Source organism: Musa acuminata, chromosome BXJ2-1, assembly GCF_036884655.1.
Source record: "Musa acuminata AAA Group cultivar baxijiao chromosome BXJ2-1, Cavendish_Baxijiao_AAA, whole genome shotgun sequence".
In the NCBI taxonomy this organism is placed as follows: domain Eukaryota; kingdom Viridiplantae; phylum Streptophyta; class Magnoliopsida; order Zingiberales; family Musaceae; genus Musa; species Musa acuminata.
In genome coordinates, this window is record NC_088338.1 from 37,224,368 (window position 1) to 37,242,138 (window position 17,771).

Below are 17,771 nucleotides of genomic sequence, written 5' to 3' on the forward strand. Positions count from 1 at the left end.
ATTGTGATTTAAATATTTTGATTTTTCATTCATTATAAATGTAATCATTATTATTAAATATTTTATTTAATATCATTAAAATTCTTCTATGGTTCAAATATTATAAATTTAAATTAATTATTGAACGTTACGAAGTTGGTGATAATAAATATTCTTAATGGGAGAACATCTATTAAATAAGGGTTTTGATCCCTAGGTTCAATATCTCTCTTAAGTCTAAAGGATTTACTATATCATCTAAAGCGAGAGTTCTGAACTTAGAAGTGCCAAAATACAAAAAGAAATTATTGTTGAAATTCTTGACAATAATGACCGGAAGTAATACTTAATTTTCGTTTTTACATTAGTTTTCTTGTGTTTCTATTATAATGACTTAGAAACATATTTTGGTATTAAAATTTATAACGAATCTAACATACCTTTTTTATGTAAATCTTTCTATTGAAAGTGACGCTTTAGACTTGAAAAAATAACATTCCTTACTCAACATAAGCAACTCTCTTTCACCAACATCTTCACCTCATTTGTCATATTGTGATGATTTCCAAATATAACATAGAAGACAAGAAAACTGTTGATGAATCAGAAAGCAAAGTGCATTTAAGATAATATCGTCTATATCAATCTTGCACACAAATGACAAAAAAAAATTTAAGCATTATTAAAACACTGACAACCAAAGTATTTTTCGGTCTCAATTATTTAAAAAAAAGATTATTTTTTTTCTTTTTCATGCATTTATCAGCAACGACATGTTCTCTTATTAAAACAACTACAGCACTTTCCAAGATAGAGAACAAATATTCCAACAACATAACCTGGCAAAGCCAGATTTATGGAATGGCAACAAAGATTTTGAGTTGCAGGTGGAAATTATTTTAAATTTGTGATGTTGTAGGTTTTCTGTCTAATACGAGGTTTTGATGAAGAAATTACTTTTCATGCTAAGCATTAGCATTATCATGACGTTTTGCTACCTTCTATTCTAAATGAGAAAAATCCGAGTCACAGAAGCAATTTATTTGCCCAAATACATCACATCCAAATAAAAAACACGAAACATAAACTCGCAACAAAATGCATGCCACACGTAGAATGTGATGCATGTGCAAAGCTTGCTTATCAACACGAAGTAGCTTTGGAAGCACTAAAAAAGAGGAAACAATTCCTCGATGCTAATGCTATCCTAATTCGTTCCTTGCTTAGGAATTGTCTTCGGTATTCTTTATTACTGATTACTATGGCTTAGTCCTGGTAACGTTAACAAGCCTCACTTATGGGAGGTGTGCTTTTTGGAACTCGAGTAATTGATTCCATTTATGAGATGGTAAGAGCTTTAATAGAACAAACGAGAAAAGACTAATATATTAACTGATTAATAGTTGAGTCATAGTATCATTTAAAACAACATATATTGACTCAAATAGATTAACCAAACTCTCTCAATTTGTGAAACCAAGGAAATCTTATCTATTATGAGGAAAATCCTCTATTCTATTAAGAAAATCCTCTATTCTATCGAGAAAAATTCGAGGATATTGAAAATCCTCTATTCTATTGAGGAAAATCCTCTATTCTATTGAGAAAAATCTTATTTATTCTATTGAGGAAAATCCTCTATTCTATTGAGGAAAATCTTATTTATTATATTGAGGAAAATCATCTATTCTATTGAGGAAATCCTCTATTCTATTGAGGAAAATCTTCTATTCTATTGAGAAAATCTTATCTATTCTATTGAGGAAAATCCTCCCAACTAATCCCTTTTCAATAAAAGTTTCTTTACTTTTTCAATAAAGCTTCTTATCTTCTATTCTTTCTATCATATATATATATATGCGTTGAATTGTCTTCCTTCAACCAAAAATTATTATGATAATAAAATTTAATGATATAATAAATTTTATTTATTAAAAAAATATTTTTATGCAACAAATGAAGTGCAACGTCCTTGGAATGAGTTGCTGCTTGGCCTACAAACTCGAGCAAGAGGACCACTGACAGTGTCAGAAGCTGAACTCAGTATTAAATGACTTCCCAATTAGTGTGCTCCAGTAATTTTGTCTGGAGATTCTCGAGTTACAAACACATGTACTTGGCACACATTAGACAAACATTGCATTGGATATGATGATGAGCGAGAGTATGTGCTAATATAATAATGGAGGGTGACCATGGATCAAAATACTCTTTTGGACATGGTTTCGGTGAGGAGGATGATGATGATGATTTGCGGTTGTTTTATAAGGTTCGGAGATGTACTTAAAAAAGCACGTAATGAGTTCTTGTGGTCCTTTTTTGTTCGTGGTATGAGTTCAACATATGTTGGACAAAGTCAATAAGTTCGATGATCTTTTTATTAAAATATATTTTCAGAATTGACCGAAAGAGTTTTAAGGGTAAATTCTTGTTGAGAAAGGAAATGGTTTAGATTTTTCTTGAGAGGTGTTTCTCATTTTCAGAGTTTCTTAATAGCGTTCTAGTTTTTCCTAATACCAAGAATTACTTCACCCACGTATCCCCTTTCTCGTCCATTTCCGATGGAAGGTCCATCGAGTAAATCGATTGAGTCATCATACCTTTACACTACATTATAGTATTTTTAGTAATATTAAAAAATATTATGTTATAATATTTTTAATAATATCAAAAAATAACATAATGTAAATACACGATAACAATCAAATAATACTTAGTGTAATATTATATCATATTTAGTTAGTAAAGATCGAGGGTTTAAAACTTAACCTCATATACTATTAATTGTATTATTGTGACGATCGTATAAGTTTAGTAAATATTAGGGGTTTACATCGCATTTGATAAGTTTTGTATGCAAAATATTAATTTAATAATGATTACTAAATCTAATTATAAAAATTAAGAATTTAATAAATAATTTAATAAATTATTAAAGTATGTTAGGTTTGTAAGTGTTGAATCCCAGATTTTGATGATGAAATTAATTGATGAGTTTATGGACTAATAAGCATATGAGATAAGTGATGTAGGAGAAACCTCGATTAGGGATTTGAACCATCGAAAAATAAATCATTAGAGTAGGAGAATCAAACGTTGGACCGAAGAGCATCATGTCAGAAATTGAACATCGGGATGGAAGGATCGGGTATTTGCGCTAAGAAGATCAAATGTTATGGGAGATCAATATGTCGATGGACCGAACAATACATCGAAAAAAAGGACGATGTGCCGGAGGTTCGAACGAAGTACCAGATACATTTATCACATGTCAAATAACATGTTAAAGGCTTCATGATTATAATTAGAGTTATTAAGTCTTAATCGAAATTATTTAGAGTATAATTAGGTTAGTTTTGGAGCGTAACAATACCAACTTGATTAGGAGCCCATTGGGCTGAACCAAGGTTGAATTGGGCATGTTGAAAGGTTAATTCAGTGACCTGGGGTTGAGTTGGGCAATGGTACTGCCAGGCCCAAACGGTGGTACCGCTTGAGAGTTAGAAAGCATGGTTTATACTTTCTTGAAAATCCCGATGATAGTATCACCCAAGTAGACGATAGTACTGCCAAAGCCTAGGTTTCCATCCTCTGTACGATTGTAGTACCACCCGACGCAGGCAATAGTATCGCTAGTACCCCGAAAATCCAATGATTTAAAAATTTAACTTTATTTTTTTAAATCATTTGGGGTCTATAAATATCTCACTTATGCTTGCTTGGTGAAAGCATGTAAAGCTTGTGATTTGAAATGTGTAAACTCTCTTGAAAAGTGTTGAATCTCTTCCTCCTTAAATTTAGAGGTCATTCTAAGAGAGGTGTGAGGTTTTCTTGTAAAAAAGAGACGTGAAGGTTCTCTCCTAAGCCTGTAAAAAGGAAAAAGAGTTGTAACAAAGATAGTTAATCTTCGTCTATTGAAAAGAAGATCGATAGTAAAAGTCGGTGGTCTCGAGGAAAGAGGAATTGAGAGTAGACATAAGTCGGGACGATCGAACCTTTATAAATCTAGTTTTCATTTCTCTTTATACTTTTCCTTACTATTATTAACTGATTTAGTTGCTCACTACCCTTACTAATATTCTAAGTTAAACACATTTTCGATATATATATTTTTTGATTAAAATTTTTTAAATCTAAATTTTATTTTGAAAGTACTAATTCATCCCTCTCCATTAGTGCATTTATGATCCTAATAATTAGTATCAGTTCTCTCTCTTGATTTAACACGCAAGAGAGATTATTATGCAACTTTTGGGTTTATGCCACTCGACCTAAAAACTCGAACAATTGGACCACTGACAGTGTCACAGGCTGAACTCAGTATTAAATGACTTGCCATTTAGTGTGCCCCATTAATTTTGTCTGGAGATCGTTGGATTACATCCACATGCGCTTAGTAATGCATTGGGTATGATAAGTGAGAGTTTGTGCTAATTAATATAATAATGGGATGAGGGTCACCATAGAACAAAATGCACCTTTTGGACATGATTTTGGTAAGGATGATTATTTTAGTTTGTTCTATAAGGTTTGGGGATGTACTTAAAGCACATAATGAGCTCTTGTGGTCCTTTGGGTTCATAGTTCCTAAGGCATTAAACATATGTTGTACAAAGTCCAAAAAGTCAATAAACTTTTTATTAAACTACACTTGGAGAATTGATTGAATGAATGAACTTATTATTATTTTCCCTGTCCTTTTTATAGCTCTTGGTTGAACCATTAACGACTAAGCAACTTCATATGAATGACAGATCGAGTGACTTTATATTTGATCCAGATAGACTATTTTTATGAGAGCATGAGCAGGTGAACGATAGGCATGGAAATGGCAAACGAAGGCAGCTTATATTAAAAGAGAAAATTGAATATATATATATATATATATATATATATATATATATATATATACAATTTTCTCTTTTAATATAAGCTGTCTTCATTTATATATTTGTGTGTGGGAGAGAGAGAGAGATTAAAACATCTCTTTTTGTTTTAATAAGGACATTTTATCAATTGAAGAGTAAGAGAATCAAATAACTCACTTGTATGTCCGTAAGTCAAATCTTATTCTTAAAGGTATCTTTTGGAGCTCACAAGCTTTGAAAGGTAAAATCGTGCTCATCACCTAAAACAGATAATTCCTCACGAGTCTACGGGGTCTCATCAATGATCAACCAAATATTAACTTATCATATTGACACTAGAAAAATGGCCTTGAGCCTTTAGCTCTCCAAAATACTGATAATGACATTTAGTCCTATATTGATTGAGGAGTATGGGAACCAAGGAATCGTAAGTCTGTCGGGTCACCCTTATCCTCTAAGGTGTTTTTTGAAACTCATAAATTCCGATAGGGTAAAATCGTATGGATAAGCACATTGCCTAAAACAGATAATTCATCGTAAGCCCATTACATGAATGACAAGTACTAAGTAGGAAAATTAAGAATCATCCTTATTCTTGAATGCATCTTTGAAGCTCATGACCCCCGAAAGAACAAAATAACGACAATAAAATGTTTAGCCCGATACAATTATTGGTAGAACTCTATCAAACATGTCAGTTTTACATTAGGATTTAACTATTTTATTAGTTTTCAAATAAATAAATAAAACTCAAGACTCTGTTCATTGGATCAAAGAGAAAATAAACCTTAATTATCAAATGATTGAATCACCCACCACCAGTGCCATCTAAATTACCATTCTGCTTTCTGTCGTCTAAATCATTCCAAGACCATAACAATATAAGAATTCAGCATTTATAGCAATCATAGCATGAGTCATTGCTGGAATAGCTTCATTAGAGGCTCTCCAAACACATATTTTGATTATAGGAGGAAGATTCAACTTCCACAACTTCTTTCAGATTCTATTCCTGAGCTCATAAACAGAAGAGCTTACACCATGATTTCCATTATTTAGCACACTTGGCTGATTTAACTGTGAAGGCAAGCTTTAATTTAGACTGCCTTTTAGTCCTACATAGCTCAAAGGATGCCTGAGATTTGATTGGAGTCACATGGAAGGGAAAATTTCATGATTGGTAAGCCTTTAGGAATGTAAATTAGATTCAACTACTTAGATGAGTTCATTCAAACTTCTTAGCAAATTATGATTAGAATTTAGATTATGAATCTAAATAGGAAGAGAGATTATTAAAGAATTAGGATTTATCATTATAATATATCATATATCTCAAGGTTTTGATAAAAAGAAGAGGTATGAAAAAATATATATTTTTGATACTTTTGAGGTATACCAAAGTGGACTGAAAGAAAAAGTATTTCTCTATTTATACAAGAGGGTATACAAATGATTGGAGACAATGATTCCTTGTATTTAGTTTTTCTCGTATATTAAATTTTTTTTTTTTGAAATGTTGAACCACATTTCTCTCTCTATATCAGCTTTCTAATATATTACTTACTTATTAATATATGAGTTTCTCTCTCTTAACAACTTCATATCAACTCTTTCTTTGGTTGAATTTAAGGTTACTCCTTGTGTTACACGGAGCTCTAGGATGGTGAGCCTTGATTAAGGCCTAATTCCCATGGATCGTCACAAAAAAAATGAGTTGATTTATGATTGCCACTTCATAACTTATAACCTTTTTTCTGAACCCATAATGGATCTCTCCTTGTACATCTCGAATTCTGCTTTGGATTGCCGGTGAAAGAAGAGCTGTGGGCTTGCATTAAGATCTTAAAAACTAGATAATACATATAATCTTTAGTTATATTTTTTTATTATTTACATTTATTTACTCTCTACGAGGAGAAATATCTTTTGTATATGAACAAATAGGTCATAACACATAACGAAATTAAATTGAATCACAATAAAATACAACACCAAGATATATATGGAAAATTTCTTCAATATGAAGGGTAAAAATCATGAGACAAACTAGAGATAATCTACTATAATAATAATAATAATGAATATACAAATCTCAATCTCTTGCCCAAAACCCTAGCAACAATCACAAGAGACTAACTGAGATACAAGGATCACGTCACTGTGCTCAATATCTAAATCCTCCATAATTCTCCCCAAGTAATCACAGTAAAAATCTACTATATATTTGATCTAACCTGAGATGAGAAGGATAATTGAGAACAGTCTCTTTGCGTTGTCCTTATTTTCTTTCCTTTCTTTTTCTTTGGATTTCTGTTTGTTTCTCCTTCTTTTTGCTGCTGCAAGGATCTCCTCTACTGCCCTCTTGTTGATGTCTTATTTATGCCTAATTCTGTCTTTAAAACGTAGCCACCCACACCTTTCTAATATGAATTTGGGTTAAGTTAAGTGAGGAGGTGGGCTGTGGACTGTTCAAGCCCACTATGAGTTGAATACGTGAGCTACCAGCCTAATAACCTTTCTATATCATCTAATTGTTTACACCGATTAACTCCCTATAAGGAGTTGCATATTTTGCACACTAATATAATTAGAGACTCAACAACAACAACAAAATTGCATGAAGGAAGCCCATTACAAGCAATATAACAATTACAAACAACTAAATAGAACCTCCCAAGTATTTGTGTATGTTATTACACCCTTATCTAGTGGATTTAGAACCATTATTCATCCTTGGCTTCCAAACCTAGTCTGGTATCAATAATGACTCTGCAATAGTGCCAAATTCAGTATACATATCTTTTCCAAGAAATGATTTTGAAACTTTAAACATTGATTATTGCTTCCAACAAACACATCAAGAATCCTTTAGTAAATTTGCTTCCCAAACTGTCCTTAAGCTAAACTAAGTAGGAATTTTTTTTCTTTTGGCAATCATATCATTTCATCCGTAGGCAAGCTATACATATCTTCCCATATAGTTAACTACTTTTAATCAAGGTCTGTCATACCGAAGCGTACCGCTCGTATCGGGCGATGCGTACCGGTCCGATAGATTACCGGTATGTTGACCATCCGATACTGCTACAATGCTACGGTACTATATTGTAGCATACAACACTGCTATAGTGCAACAGTACTACACTAGGATGTACCGCTCGGTACGCCCTGATGTACCGCCCGGTACATTGGTATCGTACCGTACCGAGCCCGAGTCAAAACGCCGATACGGTACGGTACGACGAACCTTACTTTTAATTATAATATTTGTTATTATCATTCCTCGCCCAAGATCGAGTTATAGAAGATTCGAGAGTTGCTCATCTTATAGACCGATTTGTTTATAATTGATAAGGTCTTTGTTGACAACATTATCCCCCATTTTGATATCTTTTCCCTTTCCTTCCTAACGTTTCATTTCTCATTTCTTTTCCAACTTTCTCTTTATTAGAATTATCAATTATCTTATGAATAATAGATAAATTTCAATTATTTTAAAAAAAAATAATTAGATTTTTATTCACTTTAGTATGATCAACATGGACAATGGAGATTATGATCGAATGTAGAAGGCTCATCATAATCACTTATGTATTTCTTATAAATATCCAAGGAATTAAGTGCTACACTGTCTCCCTCTTCGTTAGTTATATGATTGATGAATCTTATATGATACTTGTAATCAAGCTGCTTAAAACCAGAAATCATCATATTCGCTTATGTTTGTATACTTTCGACTCAAATAGAATTTTATCTTAAATAATTAAATAAAAATGAGATATGAGAAAATTGGTGAGGAACACACGACCATCTCATCACACGATCTACTAAACTTAGACCAGATGTAAATTGAAGTACAACATAAGACAAGAAAAGGAGAATAAGTGCCCTTTTGGTCTTTCCAAAATTTCATTTTATTAGGGTACTTCTTTCCTTCTGTCATACTTTGTTTCTTTTTTTTCATCTCGTTTACTTCGTGATCATTCTTCACAGCCTGAGTTGGCATCTATGAAAGGTTTTCTCTCGAATTGATCAGCGATTAAGGATGGATAGTTTAAAGTGACTCATGGAAGAAGTAAAGAAAAAGGTGGAGATTATAGTTGATTAAGATGATGAAAATGAGATTTGAGCTGAGTATAATTCATCCAAATCTTTATCAATCAAGGTAGCTAACACCTTTATGATGATAACTTTAAATCTCATAGACTTGGAGGATTATATAAAAAAACATACAAAGTTTACTTATCAATGGAGCATTTTTATCTTTTAAAATATCTAAAATATTTCTTTGCTCCTTAACAGTATGAAACAGTGAAAAAGTATAATTTTTCTTAAATGGTAAGTAGTTAAGGTTTTCTTTTCTTTTATAATTTTTAAAATATTACTTTTATTCTTGAACATTATTATAAAGGGAGGGAAAATATAAGCCTTTTAAAAATGATAACTGATGATGAAGGATCATATGATTTTGTGAATAACAAAGAATTAATCGATTAAGTCACTTAACATATTCAAAATTTTATCAAATAAGGATCATATTATTATCAATTGATTATTTGAAAATGAGTTTGATATAACCAATATTTTAGTTATTAAATCTTGAACATTTTATCTTAAACAAAAATTTTAGTGTTAGGCTTTTACCAAATCGTATGCCCTTAATTGATTTTTATCTTGGAGTCATCATTTTTTCGTCAATTTAATGAAATACTCCTCCTCCTCTGCCGTTAACCTTTGATCGCTCTAGTCGCCCCCGTAAGTGATTAAGTGATGACATCCTTTCCTTCTCTTCTTTCTCCCTTCCTATATTTCTTTCTTCTCCTCCTTTTCTCATGTTATCCACGTTGCCTTTGTCGCTAGCACCCTCATTGCCTACCTTGTGCCCTTGCCATTGCTTTCAGCAAGGGCTCCTATCTTCGATCATAGAAAGATAGAGTGGCAACCAAAGTAATTTCAACCTTGCTAAGGACAACGAATGGCAAGGGCAATGAGAGAGGAGGGTGAAGAAAAAGAGGGACAATGCTATTTGTGATGAGAGTAAGAGGAAACAAAGACAACAACCGTGGGAGATGACAATAATGGTGATGATAATCGAAGGCGAGTGGAGGAGGAGAGATATTTTCATTAAAATAATAAAAAATATATTTATAGATAAAAATTATAATTTGATAAAAGCCTAACACTAAATTTTTTTAGATAAAACATCATACGATATACTATCATTATATCAATTCAGAGTATCTCTATGATCTCTTACACTAAAGAGATTGATTTTTGATAAACATATTAAAATAAAAATATTTAAATAATAATCATAAGAATTATATATATAATTCAGAGTATTTTGATGATCTCTCATGCTAAAGAGATTGATTTACGATAAAATATTAAAATAAAATATTTTAAAATAAAATATTTAAACAATAATCATAAGAATTTTATCCATTATATCAAGTCAGAGTATCTATCTCTCATGCTAAAGAGATTGATTTACGATAAAATATTAAAATAAAATATTTAAACAATAATCATAGTAATAATAATAATCATAAGAAATTTATCCAAAGTTAACAATCGTCCCTTCCATATTTATCAAATTAAAAAAAGAAAATATAAAAGAAGCAGAAATGCGATGCCGTTTAGCCCATAAAAGCTAGTCCACTGGTCTTCCACGTTTCTCTGCCTCTCCGACCCAATGACCGAGCCCGTGCCCTTCGAAACCCTTTTCCCTGGCGAAAGCTACCCGTCTCTCCACCAAAACCCTAACCCTCTCCCTCTCCCTCTCCCTCTGCGGGTCTCGTACACGTCCCACTCATCGGAGGCACCGCCATGGGAGGCTCTCGCTCGAGTTTGGCTCTCTTCTCTACCTATGAGCCACCAACCTTCGGTTTCGGAGATCGACGCCTGGATCGAATCGAACCGTGCCTCTCTTCCGGATGACCTCCAGTCTGTTCCCCGCCTCCATCTCCATCACCGGATTCTCTCCCTCCATGATCCTTCCCGCAGCTTGAATCAGGTGCTTGCCTGAAGCCAGCAGCTTCGTCGTTCAAAAGCCTGTTACTTCCTTTAAATACTTGAGTTTGGTCTCCCTGCAGGTTGATCTGAGTAATGAGGCGGAGTTCCCGTATCGATTTCAACGCACGGACTTGTGGAAACCTGTTTATAGATGGTTGGAATCATTGGATAAAGACGTGCTGGTCAATGCAAAAGAGATATCAGAATGGTTGGCAGCAAACCCGGAGGTCACGGAGAGGTTGTTCTCCAAGCATTCTCGGTACCATATGATGCACTACATTCAGAGAATGCATTTAAAATTGCTCAAAAAGAGGGGGAAGTTGCCAAAGGTGCTAAGTTTGACCATTTTACTGGAACATTTCTTCTTCATGTTTGCTTTTCTTAGTTGAGATTAGCAGCCGCCTTAATGATCAGTTAAAGCATGCTCTATCTGGGTTTGTTTTTTCAATTACAAATCTTGTATTGTCCTGTGCAAGTGTGATTACTGAATGCTGGAAATTTTGCCAATGTTATTGATGAATAATCTTTCTACTGGTTGAAATAAATTTCCACTTCACATTTGTGTATTTGTTGGCTAGTGTAGCTAGAATACCTTGTAAGATTAATCATGGCCATGTTTTCACAGTGCCAAAGTGAACAAAATAATTTGTAATGATGATATCATAAATTGTTAGTCACTGCTTATCATTTGCTTTTGTACTATGTTCGAAACATTAACTGTTTAGAACTCTTGCAATTTTAAAATTTGGTTTTTTTTTCTGCCTTGCATGTTCTTCAGTTTTCTTTGCATTGATAAACTCAGAGTTATATTTCATGTAGCTTGATCTCATTTATTTGTGTTATTAATATTTTGCTTTTTTAGACCATTGGTTAATTGGTTGATATGGATGTAATCCTAGTTTACTAGAGTATATCAGAATCACGATCCCATAATTTTAATCACAATATCTAATTGCTTCTTACGTAATGGTCTTTGGATCCGAGTGAAGATAGATATGTATAGCTAAGGTAAACTTTGGAAAACTTTGAATATTGCTCGTTATTTTCTGTATCTTTGAATTTGTCATAGAGCAATCTCAAGAACTCAATGCATCGCACTTTGTTTTCCTGGTGCACACATGATGCAAAATATGATACATGTTTATGACAAATCATCTTTCTATGATGTAATTGCATGTGTGGTATGAAAAATCAACTCTACCACTGGATTGTCTATTTTCAGAGCACTTGGTTATCATAACAACATGATTACCAAGTCACAACTTTAAACTATGGAGACACTACTTTCTTTGGCCACACTGGTCCTATCAACAAAGAACAGAATAGCTCCTATTCTTGTTCTGGACGATTGGGTTTGGGAAAATGAATTGTTCACATTATATATTTGCTATTGTAATATCTAGAAATTAGGTATTCAAGCTCCTATTCTTGGCTCATAGTTTTAAACCAGATCATTCTAGCACAAACAATATTTCACTCTTATTGTTACATATATAGGTCAAGTTCACAGTTTTTTTTTACATAGGGAATACAATTTACTTATTCCAAGGAAGTGGTCACTAGCGTATTAATATTTAAGTATTTGGATAAAAATATGATTTTGAGAGATTGGTCAGTCTTTGAATCTCCTAGAAACTGGGAATTAATCAGGATCAGTTGGGAGTGAATTGATCCATGGGCTCATCTAGGATAATTGCGGTTCCAGTCCAATCTTGCTGCTTGTGAGCTATGTGTCCAATCTAACAATCCATCTGACTAAGGAGAACACTATATGCACAGGTTATCCAATATTTATGGTTTTTTATTTTCATAGAAATCAAGATAATTATAAGTTAGACTTTTCGAAGAAATTTTCTAGGAAGATTATAAGCTTCATATATATTGTTCTTTTAGTTCAAACTTCTGAAATATCATTAAGCATGACTCATGTTCAGTCTTGATAGTCTCACAAAAATCAAACTATTAAAAATATGAGAATGCATCACTTACGCTTGGGATGTGTCATCATGTCTTGATATGCCAAAACAGAGTTTGAACCAGATTTGTAAGAAGATTATATAATCCTAAGCATAATCTAATCAGATGATTCAACACTGGCTAGTCTGAACAAGGGCATCTCGTCAAAGCATTATAATAAATAACCAATTTTTATATGTATGGTTACACAATTTGAACCTTAACGAGAAATTGTGATTTCTGGTATGGTTCTTGAACAATCGCTTGCATGCTCCAAATGTTTGCGTATAGTTCTAATGCTTTTGAAGGATTCTGGAGATAATGTAAATTTCAAATGATCATGGAAAAATAAATTTAATTAAATGTCTAACCTTTAAATTGATTCAACATCCAATAATATCCCATCTGGATTTTGATAATCTGCTCATAGATCTTTGATGATTAATTGAAGCTCCAGATATTTAGAACCTCAATCTGCTTACTTAGTTCATGGCTTTAAAACTCTGTTTCTCCTGAACTGGTAACAAGAACAATAGAGGTATCATATCATATGTTCCAAAAGTGAGGAAGAAGGGGAGAATAGGAAAGAAGAGAAACGGGACCCATGGTTGTCAAGTGATCAGCTATGACCCAAAGAGAGATAGGTGGCTTAGAAGCTTGAAACATAATGTGTGTGTGTGTGGGAGATAGTGAAATACACTTAAGTAGAGGTAGATATGGTTTGGTTTGTTTATCACAATAATGCATCAAGTTTAATGGGTCTTTGGTGCTGCAATGTTAGCAAATTGTGCTATACTATCATTCTATTCATTTTCTGCTCATCATAGTAATTATGATGTTTATGTTGTGACCTCATTTATAAAATGTGAATTTTATTTTCTTTCTTATTAAATATGATTAACTGAACATGCTTATGCACTCATGGTCAAGTTTGGTTTGGTCTGGTGTTCCCAAGTGTTGCAGCACTTGTAGTAACATGCAAAAAGACATAAGTTGTCACTTTTGATGCGTAATGACTGATATGTTCATTACACCGTAGTATTTTTGATTGATAATTGATATGTAGCTGTGGGATACTATTGTGGAACTCCACAAAGAAAACAAAAATTATCCATGTCTCATGGATTTTGGTCGAGGATGTTGAAGTTGCGATATTGATTATGTGTACCCTCCTGTCTTCTCTAAAATGGTTCCACAGCACCCAATTTAAAAATTCTTTTTGGCACATTTATCTGCCTACACTGACAGGAAACATTGAACAAGAGAGAACTCAGATTGATGAAAAGGAATGGTGCTAGATTTCTGAACTTATCTTTTCAATGATGACAAAGCTGCATCTTTTTACTCACAAAAGCAGTATCATCAAGTCCAAACACATGGCCGTTTGGGTTTTCCTCCATTTCTCTTATCTTCTATTCTTGTACTTTCTCCATCTCTCTTTTCCTGTGTTTTTTCTTACTATACTAAGCAACATACTTTGTTTCCATTTTCTTTTATCCTTTTCATATGTTATTATACTTATCTTTGCCATGTGAATGACTATCAAGCTAATCTTGTTGCGCCATGTAAAGTTTTTTTTTCTAAATTATATCTCAAAGATCGAGACAATCATGGGCTTCAAAAAAATTGTCCATAGTTGGTGATGGATGGAGAAAGTCAAGCAGAAAACATAATGTGACCAATTTAATGGCTTCATAAGAGACTCCTGTGTTCTTGAAAGCTATTGATACAACTGATGAAATTAATAATCCTAATTTTTGTTGCAAGATTATTGGTTTATCCAGCACCATATATGGTACAGCTAATTCAAATGATGCATCATTTTGTGAGGCAGAAGGCAGGAAATGAACACATTTTTGTCAGTATTGAATATGTCTGCATGCTATAATGCAATCTGGAGCAACATGCAAATGAGAGGAGGCTATTACATTGAATAGCAATGTACACAAAATCTTAAAGTTGATGTTTCTTGTCATGGTAACTAACTTCTCTAAGTGTGAAATTAAACTATTATGTGTCAGGAACCTTCTTATTCATGATAACCGATGAGCATCAAGAGTTTTATAAACTTGAAATACCCAAAAAACCTAGAAGGTCATAGAACTCTTGCATAGCTATGTACTTTTGGAGCAAATTTACTTATTTGACAATAAAACCTAAATCTTCCATGTTATAGGCCACAATACTAATAAGTTGATGGTTTAATGCTTTATATAACATATGAAAACATGGTTTGATTATTGAAGGAAGTGCTGAGAAGAATAATATTTTCTTTATGAAAGTAATTTTGTGATATGTTTCATAAAGTACAACTGCAATGAACAAATAAGATTAGCATGCTTCTACCTGAAAATTATTGTGAAGGTGGTTCAGTGAATATTATATGTCATCTTGATGTGGAGTCTTGTAGGTGGTGCAATTTTTTTGTTCATTCATCTGAATAAATTTCGTTATTAGCATGGACAATTTTGTACACTGCAGACAACTTTGTCCAAGCACAAGCTCTTTGTTCATGGGACTATTTTCATCCTACATCATGATGGTGTAATTTAGTGTGCAATGCATCATTGACAGTATAGGTACTTGTTTTGTGCTTAGCATGAGGAATAGTAATATCTATATTGGGTACTTTTGCTGGCTAATATTATCTGACAACCATTGTAAATTGTCTTTTATTACTGACTTATAACAAAATTATTTTGTTGCTTCTCCACCTTGTCCAGAAAGAAATTAGAGCATTTTTGTGCTAATAGCTGATAGGAGAAGATGTCAGTGGTCATCAAAACATATCAAGGGTAACTTTATGTACACAAATATGTTGCTTATAATTATTGGAAGATGATTACTTACTGGATAGTCCTTCATTGTATAGAGATGTTGGTGGCGAAGTTTTAATTTTTGATGGGGAACTAACAAATTTGTCTCTTCATGACTTGATCATAGAGGTGGTGAAATTCGATTCCATAAACTAGGACTAGGAACTTAGGTTAAGTCTTTTGTCACGTTATTGTTCGATGCTCTGGCCTATGGGTGTTTTTTTGTGTACATACTGATTTGAACTTCCTTAAGCAATATACTGTGAAGCATGTGAAGCATTTGGTTTCCTTGGTTAAGATATGTTTAACCATTTATTAGAAAGTGTAGTGCCATATGGATAGAATTCTCTTTGTTCACACACACACACACACACACACACACACACATATGTATATATATGTATATATATGTATATGTATGTATACACTAGTGATTTAAAAAGGCGCTCGGGCGAGGCGAGACGAGACCCAACTCGCCTCGCCCGAGCGCCTCATTTAATGGCCAGGTAGCGGGCTTCAAAGAGGTGCCGCTTAGGCGCTCGCCCGAGCCCAAGCGCCAGGCGCTTCGGGCGAGTGCTCAGTTTAAACTAGGTGACTGGCTGCGGCAACGACAACGGAGAGGGGCAGCGAGCGCCCGATTAGTTGGTTCGATTGAACCAACTAACGCATGCATATCATCCTTCCCCTCGCGACTTCCCCTAACCCTACGCCTGATTCCACTGTCTCTCTCTACCGTTACCACTGTTGTTGCCTCTCTCTGCTACCATTGCTTCTCTTCGTTATCGCTGCTTTCCGCTACCGCTGTCGTTGTTTTCCACTGCCATTACTGCTGCTCTCCGTTGCCACTACCATTGCCTCTCTCCGCTGCCACTGCTCTCCGTTGTTGCCCGCTATCGCTGCTCTCCGCTACTGCTTGTTGCTGCTGTCGTTGCTCTCAGGCAACAGCCTCTTGTCCGCGACTCAGTTCTCACCTCATCTCGGTCTCCTTCTCACACTCTACTCTTCTCTTCTACTATTAACAGTAGAAAATATTTTAAAATATTAAAATATATTTTTTATGTTTTAATATTTTAGAGTGCCTTGCTTCGCTCGATTGAGCGCCTAGTGCCTTAAGCGTTTTGGGACCTCGGCGCCTAGCACTTTTTAAATAACCGATATATATATATATATATATATATATATATAGCCCCATAACTTGGGGAGAAGGGGTGTCTCCTCACAAAGGGGGTTGAGTGACCAGGCTCGGGTGATTATTTACCAAAGACACAAGTCTTTGCAAAGTCGTAAGGCCATGCATGGGGGCTGACACCTGCCTAGTGCTAGAAGGTCAAGGAAGTTGGTGACCTAATGATAGGGGAGCCAGCGATTGAAGCCTCCGTGAGCGGCGGCCGTAACTATAGTGGTCCTTAGGTAGCGATACTCTTTTTCGGGTAAGGTCCGACCCGCACAAAAGGCATAACGATCTGGGAACTATCTAAGATAGAGGCTCGGTGTAATAGACATGTTTGTGAAGATGAGGACTATCCACACCTAGACAAAAAGGCCCTATGAAGCTTTACTGTTCCTTAGGATTGGCCTTTGGGCCTTTCTTGTGCAGCTTAGGTGAAAAGCAAAGAATACATGTTTACACTTATTTATGTTTTGTTACTTTTTGGCTGTGACCTTATAGGAATGTTCTTTAATGTTTCCATACTGCTAATGTCCTGCATCTAAAAGTGAAATCACATGCTTGGGAGATTTTAATTGATTGTTTTTGTTGTGAGGGTTTTGGAGTGTTGGTCTCACAATAAGGCTGTCGTTTTGTGACTTGGATGACCAGTGAGTCCTGGAAGCTACCTCTCTGCTGGCAGATAAAGACACATGTATTGACCCTCCCCATTTTGTTGTACACTAGGCCACCTTTTTTATTTTGTGGGTTTTCAGTTAGTATCTTGATCTGCTTGCATTAGCTAGGAAACCTCTTCTCCATTTATATCAATAGATCCCCCTTTTCGTTTCACATAATTTATATATGTAGGATGAGATGTTAGTTTAACTTTTAACATAAAAACGTTGATATTTAGATTTTGTTTATATATTTGTTGTTCTGGACCATGAATTAATCTCAGTGTTTGATTTTGAGTATACCAATTTAAGA

At 34.1% G+C, this 17,771-nt stretch overlaps 1 protein-coding gene across 4 annotated transcripts in view; it reads left to right on the plus strand.

The window, feature by feature from the left end:
* Window positions 1-10,515: 10,515 nt before the first annotated feature.
* The window catches only part of LOC103973245 (uncharacterized), a 62,905-nt gene continuing 55,649 nt past the window's right edge, over window positions 10,516-17,771 (plus strand). For 3 of the 4 annotated variants that reach the window (XR_010481854.1, XR_001976465.2, XM_009387752.3), the window contains exons 1-2: window positions 10,516-10,863; window positions 10,943-11,191. Coding sequence is in view for 2 of the 4 variants with exons in the window: in XM_009387752.3 (XP_009386027.2) it covers window positions 10,543-10,863; window positions 10,943-11,191 (570 nt within the window). In the remaining 2 variants the exon portion in view is untranslated. Of the gene's footprint in view, window positions 10,864-10,942; window positions 11,192-16,127; window positions 17,497-17,771 lie in introns of those variants that run through there. The other variant, XM_018821359.2, reaches the window with a different exon arrangement.